The sequence below is a fragment of the Oenanthe melanoleuca genome, chromosome 7, assembly GCF_029582105.1.
Source record: "Oenanthe melanoleuca isolate GR-GAL-2019-014 chromosome 7, OMel1.0, whole genome shotgun sequence".
Taxonomy (NCBI): Eukaryota; Metazoa; Chordata; class Aves; order Passeriformes; family Muscicapidae; genus Oenanthe; species Oenanthe melanoleuca.
In genome coordinates, this window is record NC_079341.1 from 18,248,074 (window position 1) to 18,262,271 (window position 14,198).

General features: G+C 36.0%; 2 protein-coding genes across 2 annotated transcripts in view; both read right to left on the reverse strand.

Annotated features, from left to right (window-relative positions):
* The window catches only part of UBR3 (ubiquitin protein ligase E3 component n-recognin 3), a 79,705-nt gene extending 67,291 nt beyond the window's left edge, over positions 1-12,414 (reverse strand). The window contains exons 1-3 of the mRNA XM_056496449.1: positions 12,352-12,414; positions 8,439-8,569; positions 3,078-3,306 (exon numbers count right to left, since the gene is read on the reverse strand). Coding sequence (XP_056352424.1) covers positions 3,078-3,306; positions 8,439-8,558 — 349 coding nt within the window. The 5' untranslated portion in view covers positions 8,559-8,569; positions 12,352-12,414. The remainder of the gene's footprint in view (positions 1-3,077; positions 3,307-8,438; positions 8,570-12,351) is intronic.
* Positions 12,415-12,955: 541 nt separating this feature from the next.
* Positions 12,956-14,198, reverse strand: part of FASTKD1 (FAST kinase domains 1) — a 13,906-nt gene continuing 12,663 nt past the window's right edge. The window contains exon 13 of the mRNA XM_056496891.1: positions 12,956-12,984. Coding sequence (XP_056352866.1) covers positions 12,956-12,984 — 29 coding nt within the window. The remainder of the gene's footprint in view (positions 12,985-14,198) is intronic.

Here is a 14,198-nt window from a genome sequence, read left to right on the forward strand (position 1 = left end):
CTAAAATGGTTCTTTCATGGTACCTGAGAGTGTTTTTCATCATGGGCTGACCAACACAGATCCCACTTAGCAAAAGTCACTTAAACTTTGAACAGTGTCACAAACTCTGGAAAGTAGCACATTAGTAAAACCATCACAGCTATGGCTCCTCCAATACTTTTAAGTATAAAAAAACCAAACAATACAATTCCTACCACAAACACCCAAATTCTACTTTGAATTCGACAAACTCCCAGTGAGCAAGGTACCTTAGAGCATTCAAGAAATAATCTGGTGATCAAAACCTACACTGGCATGTTGAGTCTGCAAAGAGCAGAGCGAAGCATTTCCACTCTGAATTTGGGACAGAGAGAGGGTTTATACAGCCTGTCCAAGACTAGGGCAGGAGAAGGTTCCTAGAAAAGGAGAATAAGAAATCAGGGAGGGGGGGTTCTTTCCCTCCCACCCCGAATTATAGAATTTCATCCTCTACATCTGTCAAACAAATTTTTTTGTTTCCTTTTCATAAGAGGAACTTCTGGAAAGACCAGAAGGGAAACAAAATTGCTCCTGGATTCACCATCCAAGCAAAACAACTTCCAGTACCCAGGTCAGAAAGAAGAATAGAAGAAAAAAAAAATCTTGCATCTGATGAGCAGCCTTGGGGATTGCTCCATTCAAATGCACTGAAGGACCCCTGTAATTACCCTTTACACAGTGGTCTGTCCAAAAACAGGGTTAACATCTCTGACTGAATCTGCTGAAGGATTTTGCAAAGGATCAACAATTACATCTATCCCAGTATAGATTAGACAAATCCAAAGTACTTCAAATGGACACTGGCATTGCCTTTCATTTAGAGTACTCTACAAGCCAGGGTTAATGCAAAGTCATTTAGAGATTTTCAAAGGATAAATGATTACCAAAACTTTTTCCTTGGGGCTATAAATAAAGTCCTTTTCCCACACAAAGTTCATTAGAAGGAAAGTGCTGATAGAGAGGAAAAAATTCTCTAAGAACATATGGACATAAATCTCCTTACGGAGCCAGTTTCATCATCTGCATCTATATTTCCACCCCTCATGCTTTCACACTATGTATGAGAGAAGTAAGCTGAGTTAGTAACACAAAGTTGGTATCAACCCAGGACAACTGTTTCATTAAAATAGTTTGTCCACAAATACCCTGAGTGAACTGTACATTTTAAGTACATGTCAGCTGTTCAAAAGACAACTAGGATCTGTAAGCAATGCAAATTAAACATGCTATAGCACACACAAGTCCTGCTCCATGTTTTCCTTGCTCCTCTCAAACATGCTTTCTCCACCTATCCATTAGCTGGATTTGTAAATTTTGTCTCATTCAAATACTAAACAACCTATTGTTTACAGCAGCTGCACAAACAATATTCTTCTTAATTTATCTCACCAGCATAGGCTGGTGCACTATTTCCAGCGCTATAAGAGATAACTTGAACTAAACACAAGATACAAGCCCAAAGAAATGCAAAAGAAAGCCACTGAGAACATGAGAGGGAAAAACTCCAATGACAAATTTTATCATTTCTTTTCTGTCCATTTACAGTATGCCCAACCCCTTATATATAAAGTAGTGAGGGGGAAATGCTGTAAAAACACTGAAAAGAACCAGATATATCCAGGAGGTGGACTTGGCAGTACTAGGTTTACTGTTGGATTTAATGACCAACCTAAAAGATTCTATAATTCTGTAACAGTAACTCAGTTAAGAGAAATCACTGGTGCTGGGAAAAGAGAAAAGGAAATGGTGGAACAGCTTCTCCAAGGGTTAAGTCTTTTCTCACACATCTATCACAAATATATCTAGCAATATTTAACCTACCAGCTCAAGTTTACATTCATTAATTACGAGGAAGATTCTTCAGAAAATGACTAATCACAGTCATAGCCTTTTTCTGTTGTACTGAAATTGTGACCCATTACAGAACCTTACCACCACACCAGTAACATACCATACTGACAAAAAAGTAACATTCAAAAGATGCTCAGAAATAGTTTTAAATCACTAAACTAATTATTAATTATTCCACCAATATGGCATTGATTTAGCAAAAATCACTTGATATACAAACCGTTAAATATCCAGCATTTTCCTTTTAATACTGTAAAGCAATCAATGTAGGGCAACGGAAGAATTTTTCATATTGAAGTCCTGCTGAATGAGAACATTCTTGATAGCTAGATGAATGAGGATTTCCTGTTTCTCCCTTTCAGTCATTTTGGTTTAGGATACATAGAGTGGACTCTCAGACATGGATACTTTAGGGAAAAAAATACAATTTCATGCAGAAGTTTGTGATACTTATTTAGCATCAGCACTCAGCCTGTCTAGGGGATACTTTCAGATTCAAATTAGGATAAAGAGGGCTGAGAGGTCACCAGTCTGTTAGGCACATAAAAGTGTCAATGACAGATGTCAGCAAGATTCAGTTTTGCCATTTTCATATAAGGACAGGTAAAACAAGGAGGGTGAAAACAGAACAGCTGTTTTCACTAAAGAAGTTATACAGTCTACAATAGCTCAAATGCAAACTGCCACTTTGTCAAACAAAAGGTTGATCAAAATGATATACTGACAAACTATTACATTATTCTCATCTAATTATATCAAATTTTATTAAGGAAATCACAGGTTTTAAAAATTAAAACAATTTTAAATATTGCAAATAACTTTTGAAACTCTTTGAAAATATTTTTATAAATTAATACAGGTCTCAATTTGTGTATATAATTTTTCATTCAAATGGTTGCTTATGCACTTTATGCAACAAATTAAGTACTAGCAAGGTAATAATCTGCATTCTATGCAACATTACTAAAAAATATGCCCCACAAACCAAAGGATAAAGATATCACTCTTGATAACTACCTTCACATACATATATATATACCTTCATATTTTCAGGGAATTTTGAGTCTCATCCTCTACCATATATTGCTAGATCCATTACATTTTTGGAAAGGCATCAGAAGGGTGGATTGACCACCAAAGAAAGATTAAATTTCCTCTATAACCAATTTATTATCCATGGAAAGAAAGAAACAAACAACTAAACCTACCTTGCAACTCACTTTTAATAAGGCAACTTTCCATCATGTACAATAGAACAGTGACCATAATATCCAGCAGTTGGCATTCTTCTGTTACTTGGCGTGCTAGTTCTTCATTGCTGAATAACTGAACACTGATATGCACAATTCTATTAGACATGGTGTCTGATTCATGGCTTTTCTTCAGTGTTTTCATAATAAAAGCATAATGCTGAACAAATGTTTTTGTAAAAGCAATCTGCAAATTATAAAGAAATGTTGATGTTAATAAGCATCATACAAAAATTATAGCTTTCTTTGATTATGAAATATTCCTTTACGAATGTACAATCAACATACTCTGGGAAACACCAGTTGCTATGACAAACCAAAAGTGATGACTGTTTTCTAAAAACAGACCAAATGAAAAGACCTATTTATAGGGAGGGGTATCTTAGGCTGCTAACTTTACTACCTTTCCTCAGAATCTAATCTTCTCATTCCATACTTTCCACACTAAAAAAAAAAAAAAACCAATAAAGAAAAGTTCGAACAAGGAATATAATGTCTCACCATGCCTGTGAAAGTAGTAAAGTTCTAATAATTAATTTATCCTAAATTTGTACATCCTACAACAGGATGCCCTAAAATTATACACTATGAACAATGAGTTTAGTAGTGCCTTTTAAGGCTCCCTTATCACTTGCAGCCATCTAGCTGTGAAGTAAGGTTTTCATTTCTTTTCAATCAAGACATTTCTACATTGATTTTCATTTCTACTATCACAGCATCCTATACTTTTAAAATAAACCTTTAGTGCTTTTCTCTCAAGAACTAAACTAATTATCCAGCTTTGTTACTCTTCACACAACTGTTGGTGGTTTCTTTAAACCAGATCAGTATTTAAATGTATTGTACATATAACACAAATCTTAGTACAGTTCTGTGTTCCACTCCATAAGCCTCAAAACGCATTATAAATCAACCTTTTGCACAGCACAAACATGAACATATCTGCTAGCTTTGAAATAATTTCTAACTTAGTACTTTAGGTTCTGTATTAACACCATCTGGACTTGCTTGGCTTGGTAAGAAAACAAGCTGTGTAGTGATAAAAATCTAATGTCTAAAAATCTTTTGCCTATTCCTTCTGGAAATATTAACTTTTCATAAGCACAGAATTAGAAATTTTAAAGCCACCCTCAGGCAGCCATGTTTTCACCAGACTGTATACAGATCACTACTTTATTTGATCTGCCTTAGATTCATTGCTCCCATACTTTTATTATGGCACTACCTTGTTATTACCACCTAAAAATACTTCCAAAAATATGATGACATAATTATGCTGTTAGGCACAGAAACTGCTTCTCCCAGCAAACACCCAAAGATAAAGTTGCTGATGCAAGAAACTGAACCAGGGTGAGAATAGGAATATCACTGCAGGAAACACTGAAAGAATATTTAACTTGCCCTCCTATACCCAGTCCACAGTGATGGAAACCTGTATAAAAACTGAAAGTATGTTCCACATACAGCACCCACACAATAGGAACTATTTTCAGCTAAAGCCTTTTTAGCACAACTCATTCACAATACTTGAGCAAAGTTAATACATTATCTTTCTGGTATTACAGATATTCCCATCACATAATTTTCTTTAAGTTAAGGGCTTGAAACAATTTTCATCACTGGCATTAGCACTTATCATCAAGACATTCACACTATTAATGTTAAGCCTCGGACAGAAATGATGTAGCAGGTATTTTAAGAAGTCAATATATTAATCCTGCTAGTAAAAAACTATATTTATATATTATTTCTTCTTACTGTATTATGTTGAAATAGGATTTTTGGGTTCTGTGATGAAGAAACTATGTTGTTACTTGTTTCACACAGAAACGCTCAATTCAAGTTGCATAACCGAGGCCCTTCTCTAGAGATAAATTTTGGACTTTTTTTCTTTAGTTTGTATCGGCACGCATCAAAATTTTTTGTCTCACCCATTTACAATAATGAACTTCTGAAAACACTGTAAATTTGCTCTCACTACAGTATAATGGTAGAGCCTCTGGAAAACACTTAAACAAAGGAAAAACAGAAACTTTACTCCTACATTCACTTGCAAGTTAAACAAACAAATACAACCCTTTTCAATTTTGAGAGGAAGAAACTAAACTCATTCCAGAAGTTAAGAAATACTGTGGTAAACTGCAGTCAGTACATAAAACCATCTATAGTAGGCCAAATCAGTCCATCCACACATTCGTTCTTTTGGTGGCCGAAGCTATATACACAACTAAGGAAAAATACAGAATGAAGCAAGAATGAGATTGCTGTCATAATACATTTCCAAATACTCAGCTTCCAACCCTCTGCAAGAAATTGCTCCTAAGACAGACATGCTTTCTGTACATCTATTTATCTTCACTGACTTACTCTCTATGATCTTGAGCAGCTTCTAAATTTCTACCTATGGAAAAACAAAGTTAATTTTTTCAGCTAGCCTTTTCTCTCGGTGACCACTCAACATCAATGTCAGAATTCTTTGGAGACTAACATGAACCTCATGCTTCAGTTAGAACTTAGGTCTCCCATGTTCATATTCTCAATGCTAAGATGGAAAGTGCTTCTGCCAGCTGAATGCTGCACTAAAACTAAGGTTCTACAGAATTTGTAGAACAGCATATCCAGGGGTTAGTGAAGTCCTACTGCTGTAATATGCTTTTGCATTTTTGTATTTCCAGTATTCCAGATTTTAGCAAGGCTCTGCTCTTGGATGATTTACACTCTTCCACCATCTTCCTGTTTACTGCCAACACATTATTCGCCTTCTCCTTGGTCACATGAAAGTCTCTTTCTCCAGCCTTTTGCTTTTCCTCTTGTCCAAACCATAACACCTTTAATTTCTTGGAAGCTTCAATAAATTTTTCTTCTGCTTTCTTTTTCTTCACTTGCAAGTTTTCCAAGCTTCAAATGTCAGAGAGTGCTGGAAGGGATGCCTCAAGCACAAATCTGCAAGGCAAAGACCACACTTTTTGTTGTGCTATCTCTCCAATACACCAAAGTAGGGAGAGAGGGAAGAGCTAGTTAACCCAGGGTTTCAGCCCACCCCTTTCAACACCTCTTTTCAGTACTGGGAATCCTTAAAGGGAAGTCTGCTTTCCTATTTCAAAAAATAAAATCCATGTAACTGAGATTGCTACTGGCTCAGTGACTGCTACACAGGGCAATGATGGATACTAATATGTTTATGCTGGAGGTCAGAGATTTCAATTATTTCAAAGCATACACAGGATAGCCAGCTCTGTGCTCTGTGTCCAGCTAGCTCCCTCTTTATCAGAAATCCAACCTAGCAGAATTCTGCTGATTTAATGAGCTAAATCACCTCACGAAGAATCACATAAATTGCACAATAGCAGATACAGAAAAAATTTGAACAGTATATGTGGTGTAGATGGGATGAGAGAAAAAAACAAAGCTGAGACACCACTTGGAACAGTTTATATCCCTAGAGGTATTCCTGTTGTTTGGGAATGCAGTATGACTAATCAGCAAACAAGGTTTTCTTTCAAAAAGCTAAATGGAAGCACATAAAATAAAACAATCTTCAGATTCATAACAAAATGCTATGTTCTCTCTTTTCCATGTAAAAGACAGAGTCACTCCTTGTAAAGTAACCACAGGCCTGATTAACATGCTTAACATTCATGCAGAATTGGCAGTTTTGCAATAAAGCAAAGGTATCTTGCAAAAAAGTAATTTACTGCCTCCCTAGTACTGCTATGTGATACATTTCCTGCTCTGAGTTTCCTTACTACTTAAAAATGCCATTTAGACAATCACAGCAATTAAACACAGATTCTAAAAAAATTTTGAACACTTGGTATTTGTGCTTCTGCTAAAGCTTTTTACATAGGAATGAACTGTTTAATGAAAAACAACATGAAATTGGTAACAAAAAAAAAAAAAACAACCAACCAAAAAGTTTATAAAAATGTTTCAATCTGAGCATGCAGTATTGGTGGGTAGAAAATGGACTATTTCCATTTAAAGGTGGCAATCAGTAGAGATACCAAATACACCACACTCTCCAATCTGAGTGAAGAAAGATAATGAACAGAACAAAGAAAGTCACTGAAGACTATGGCTCATTGTCAAAAGAAGAAAGATCCCACAATCATTAGAAGCTGCTGATATTACATGGTACAGTTAAAAAGGAAACACAGCAACACTTACCAGATTCTTCTGCATACTGCTAGCAGCTGGGTGTTTTTACAGGCAGGAATTTAGCTGGCAATGGATCAGGAGAACTGGATGTCCATGTGGGTGTCCAAACACCAAGAAGAATTCAAGCTTCATAGCTTCATAGGATCATCAGTTAAGAAGTCCTAATGTCTCCTCATGCATTAGCTGAATTTAAGATCAAGATGAATCTACGCTGGTATCCCAAACCAAAATGGTGTCTTGACATGGACACAGTAGTGCTGAAGGCCCATATCTTAACTTTTTCTTCCTTGCAAGTTATCTTCATGTCCTTTGTTTTGATGCAGCAAGGTTTTAAGGAGGCACAAACACAGGATTGTCCCATTATAAACAGACATATTTGAAGAAATCTGCATAAATGGACTTCAGAATTTCTTGATCTTTTCCTCCCAGCAGGGATTGAGAAGGTCCAAAATAATTGCATGGCTCAAGGGTATGACATGATCAGAGCAAAATGTTAAGCCTGATTGCTATGTATACTAGGTCTTGGGAACATGTGGAGCAAACAACCAAACCTGGCTGCACACCAAGATTTAAAACAGGAAGATGACATCCAGTCTCCACAACTCCAGGCCAGGAGATACTTGGTAGGGACAACTGCAAAACTCTGTAAGGAAGCACCTGGAAGGCTGCCAAAATCACCTAGGGCATAGCTGCAAGAACACTCACACTGTAATGGCCTGTATGGAGAAACCACTGCCTACCACAATAATTGAAACAGGAATGAAATCACTGCAATTGTTCACTAGTCATACCATGCTACAGAATCATACAGTGCTGAGCCACATGTTTTAAGTGACAAGAAACAATTTACAAAGTAAAATAAAATGAAACTAACTCCTACACATGCAAACATGCACTAACAGACAAGAAGGAAAATATATCATGAAATCAAAATTAATAGTGCTGCTCCAGATTTATCCATCTTCTTTTGTCCACATTGGTTTTCAAATACTAAACACTTTAGAACTTCTTAGAAAATACTCAAAACAAGGCAAAGGATTTGCATTATTTTACTGCTTATTATTCAAACATAAGCATACATGGTGTCATGCAAGTCATAATACACACTAAGTAAGTGAATATAAAAAGATACTTAGATTTGAATGAAGTACAGCCAAGTACCTTATAATCTTGATCTGGCAGCATGTTGAGTAAGAAAGTCACCATCTTCTGCGGAAACTCGTATTTTATTGTCCAAAATAATAACTCTTCTAGAAAACATTTATGCTTCAAAACATCCATGATAGACTGATCTGCATAAAAGGTTGAAGCAGGGCATGTGTAATGCAATAGGTACTAAAATTAAGAGCAGTAATAGTGCAGTTGCACTCATATAAAAATCCAGGAACAAAACTTAAAGAACATCTTAGCATATGCTGTAAACAATTTCTTTTTAAACTGGGAAAATGAAGATCACCAATACTGCAGAGTGTCAGAGTCTGTAAATATAAAAAGAACCTCCCAGAGAAGCCAGTGAAAGTTTTCAGTACAATTCTACCACAGAGTACAATCTTCATTGATTGCATTGAATCACATCACCTTACCATAACAGCTGCACTGATTATAATGTATGACAGCAAATTGCACAATATTTACACAACCACTTAACCAAGGGAAACACTGTAGACTACTACTTAACTGAAGTTAAAATATCAAAACAACAAAATACAATTTATGATTAAGTGATGAATTCTATTACCTAAACAACACTTTATCAAACTCTAAACAAAATAAATAGAAGAAATAACGTATCCTTTATTCTTACTTTCAAAGGCATGCATGCACTAATTGACCAACCACTAAATAGTTTGCTGGGGGTTTTTTAATATAAAAATTACCATAACCAGATAATCAGGAAGCACTAGCTCCTGATGGTAGCAGGAGACAGTCTCATCTTTCCCCTTTCCTGTCCATTCATTCTGCCCCTTTACTCATGCTGATAGCAGATCCCTGTGGGGGACCTACGCAGGAATCAAGTCAGGATCTTTCCATTTTGTCAGCTGTGTTTTCAAGCAGATCAGTTTCCTGATTGCAAAGCTGCAAACTGACATTTGCCAGAATAAACTGTTAATGAAATTATCATTTGATAGAGCATAAATCATATTAATTCTGTTCTTAAAAAAAATAAAATATAAAGACTCTTCATCATCATTTTTCAAGGGGTTGATTATTTATGCTTTACAACTACAACAGGTGTGTTCTCTCCAGCAACATGTGAGAACTAAAGAAGAGAGTAATAATAGTACTACTTCTCCATACCTAGAAATTAACTACACCTGAGGTTATGTAACTCCACACAAAATCATATATTCCAACAGGAGTGTATGAAGTGCTCCCACCAGCACACATCCAAAAACATTTACACTGAACATCATCTGGCCTTGAAGACTACATCTTGAAGTGTGACAGCGTTAGAGACTGCACTGGATAGCTTTGTGCTATTCTAAGCAAGATAGGCATTTGTGATCTTCCTAAGCAGGAATTACCTCAAATTTCCACCATTACCCAATGTCAGAGTTCCCTGGGCAAGTAACCAATTTGCCCAGACCTAAATTTTAGGGTTCTCCTCAAGACTCTAGCAAGCCACTATAAAAAAGAAAATGCTTTATTCAATATATTCAACAAGCATTGAGATAAAACCTTACCTTCACAGAATCACGAAAGTTATTGAAATATTATAATATTTTGTAATATTAATTAATATTAAACTATTTTGTAAGGTATTACACATCACCTACAGCAACAAACGTATGATGCTTGTTTGTGTTCTCTTCCTCATCTCTTGTTATGAAGTTGTATATGTGATTTGACTGCTCACAAAAGCTAGGTAACCATGAAGTCCTCTGTCCACAGAACAGAGAGCACAAGTTTAAGCACATGCCAAATGCTTCTGAGTGAGAACACCAGGCATGGAAATAACACAACACTGTATCTGTCACTGACCATGCAGCTTCCTCTGACATATAGCACAGGTGAACAGTGCATATCCAATACTTCATGCAGCAGTTTCAGGCAGGGACTCAACAATACATATCTGCTTACACCTGCTATATAATTTGAGTAGGCAGAATGCTCTTATCAAACCTTGAAAATTTGTCAAGAACACTGGGACTCATGTTCTGAAAAGTATCACTGCATTTTAAATTTATTTTTAAAAAAAATTGTGCCTCTGGGTTTAAAATTATCTTAAACAGATATTTCAGATGAGTGCAGGATGACGTTTTAAAACAGAGTAAAGAAAAAAATTCTCAATACTCAGTCCTATACCTGTATAAGTGAACCTCAGCATAAAACCTGTACTTTCTTTAAAGAAATATTTTATTCTTTCTTTGTGCCACAAAACACCTCCCAGAGTGTTGTAAATATCTCTCTGGAATATGAGACTTAGCATGCCAAGATACCCCCAGTATATAAATAACCCTGGATGAAGACAGTACCACTGCTGAGCTAGGATGGGACAGGGAGTCTGCTTATATGGAAAAGGTAAATCTGTTTTTATTCAATACTCAGTTTTCCAAAATTTTCTTTTCATACTCTTATTTTATACCCTATTGGACATAAAATATGGATACTGAAAACTTCAGAAAACTATTTGATATTTAATAAAAACAGATACTTACCCTTCCCCTATTGGCAGACTCCCTCCTCTGGGGCAGATATTAGGAGCTATGAACATCATGACCAGAGTCCATGTTGGGATGCCTCAGAGGGGGAAGACTACAATCCTGGGGGGAGATGAAATGTTGAATTCAAGTATCATTTATTCCGAAATGCCACTGCTGATATTGGTTTTATGATCAGGCAGCTTCTAAATTTGGGCTTCCTCCCTGCCTCACCCTAATTAGTTATTATGCATCAGAACAGCAGCAATTTATCCTTGTGTTGCCTGACTCTAACTCATCTTTTAGACAAGCTAACAGCCTCTTAAATCCAAGTAAGAGAACCCTCCTTGGATGTCTCTATGTTTCCTGCAATTCTCCAAAACTACTGCCTCCTCCACATCTCTACCACAATCTTTCTCACACCATTTTTAAGATCACCTCTAAACAACACTGCCAAAACATTTAGTTCTCCGCTTTGCAGCTTCCTTATTGCTTTTCCTTGAATCTGGACACACTAGAAACAACTAGAAACAAACTTTCTTTCCCATACTCCTTACATCATACTATTTCATTGATTCATGAACCTTTGCATTTAAGCTCAAGCTCCAAACATTTGCTCCAGAGAGCCTTCCAGAAACTTTATTCCAACTTTCACCCAATTTCTCTACCCAAATATTCTTTTCTCAAAGCTTGCAATTCTTTGCACTTCCTATGTCAGTCTCCTCACACTCATATTTAAAAAACCACAAGCAAAAAGGTCTTCTTTATTTAACAATAGCATTTAAATATTATTAAGCACTTTTTAGCACAGAAACATGTCAAGCACAAGATAGAACTACCTTGTCTAGCCTATGGTTACTCTTGAACTAAAACTTGCACTGACCTCAACATGAGCGCTACTCATGTTGGACTAGAAACTGCAAAAGGGACTAATTTCAAGCTAGAAAAATAATGGAGTGGTTTCCAGAGAGACTTCATTCAAGTATTTTATCTTAAATATTACTAAAACAGTACAGAAAGATCAACCAGAAGCAGAGAGAATTGTTCTTGCCTGGCTACAAACACAATCATACTGTACAGCAGCACAATTAAAAAATTTATTAAGAACAAATACATCATACACTTGTTTTGTAAAGCTATATTGAAGCCTTGATAGGCACATAGTGAAAACTCAATGAATTTTTGGAGGTCAGCTTACAACACAGAGGTGACAAAATGGTCAAACAGCGTCCCAGACAGTGGTACTCACTCAAGGGAAATCGAACCTGCCCATTACCACATTTTCACTTGCTACACATTTTTAGACTTTGCTATGTTTAATACCTGTTACATGCAGCACTACAGTGCTCAGGAAGTGAATTGAGTATCCCTGGGTATTTTTGAGACAGACATAAAGCAAACATGATAAATGGAGATCAGTACTTTATAAATACCTTTGGTGGTGCTGCTTAGTTTCACCCTCTTGCGCTTTCCCACACCTTGGCTACCATCCTGGTCCTCCTGGGGTAGGACAAGAGTTTTGAAAATTGATAATTGTATACTTAGAGCCTTATTGCCAAGAGATGGTATACTCTCAAAATTCTGGTTTAACTACCAAACTAAAACAAAGAAGCCTTCAACATATTCTCACAAGAAAAACACTTTTACTGTTTACAAGAATCACATGTTGTGTGTAACCCTTCAGAGAAAAACATTATTTTTTTAATTGCATTTTTTCCCCCTCAGGCAGTCTTTTTTTAATTGCATTTTTTTCCCCCTCAGGCAGTCTTATCATCCACATTTATTTCATTAATTTTGTAAGGTTAGTTGCTTTGATTTCTAAAACTGATTGTTACAAAAGTTTAACACTCAAAAATGTCTAACCTTTGTACATCTAAGATTTTACCTTATCCACTTGTAGGGTTTGTAGGGTTTTGTTTCAGAGAAAAAAATATCAGCCAACATATTGTATATCAAAGTTGGCAACATATATAATTAGCTACATACTTTCTAATCAATCTAAACTTCTAATGCAAGAAGAAAGTATTTTTGACACCTTTAAGAGGCTAATTCTAACTGTTTGTTCCCTACAGAATAATGGAAACATTTTACACAAGCACTTGTCATCTGAAGCTTTCAAGGCACTCCACAAACTAAACAGCAAAGGTTCCAGAGTGTAATACAAGTTAAAAACATCTCCACCAGCACTACACAAAATATAACAGTGCATGTTAAAAAAGAATGTGACATTACAGGAGTATATTAAATAGTGCATGAATCTTTGCCAACACCGGTAGTCCTAATGAAACTAGAACTAAAGATTTTTACTGGAGCTAATAAAATGAGATATAATTAATGCAGACATTTATAGTTAAAAATAAGCACTCAATATCCTTCTTTCCTAAGCAAATGCCATGTTTTACTTCCAAACTTCTCTGGAATGATAAAGAACCAGAATCTCAAGAAGTTACTGTCCTTCCTTGAGGAAGGAGATTGTTCACACTTTATATCTAAGGCCTGACCACAAGCATGCTGTAAATTAAAGGTCTGATTTTGCCTACGCTTTCATTTCCTCCATCTGAAAATTCATTTTAAGATGAATACCCATTTGAACACTTAGGCATCCTGTGGTCTTTTTGAACACAGGGTACTTTGGTACTTCAATCAGGAATGAGTCAGTAAGTTCTCAGGATGTTGCCACTGCCCAGTCCCCAATCAGAGGGACCAGGTATTCTCTAGAAAAAATCACACTGGGATATTACTAAATTGCTGGGATATTACTATGAACTGCAGGACTCTGCAATTCAAGTCTCCTGCCCTGAAAAAAGCATCAGTGAAAAAAGTTAATTTTTTTTTTTATAATCTTTTTCTTAACCATGAGCTGCTTGACAAGCACAAATTACTGAAAAGGAAGTCCAGTCCTTTCATCCAAAAGTCAAAATAGACTGTGCAGGTGCAAAGCTGAAATGCTAATTAGAAAAATAACACTCCTCTCCTCTGTACTCCCATGTGAGTTACATAGGGCATTTACAGTTTGTTTTTAATACCTCATTATACTCTCTTAGAGCAGAGTAAAACTATGTTATAGTTAAGAAATGGGGCAAGAGTACTGGCTTTTAACTGGATTTTCTTCCTGTGATATTTAAAATTAATGTAGAGAGGTTAAAAATGTTCTTTCTTACCAAGATCTAATGGTTCCATTGTTTCACAGATTGGAACACTAGATTACAAAATTTACATAGACTACAAATGAGAGCAGTACTGTAGGGAATTAAACAGCTTGAAAAGTTTTGCACAGTTC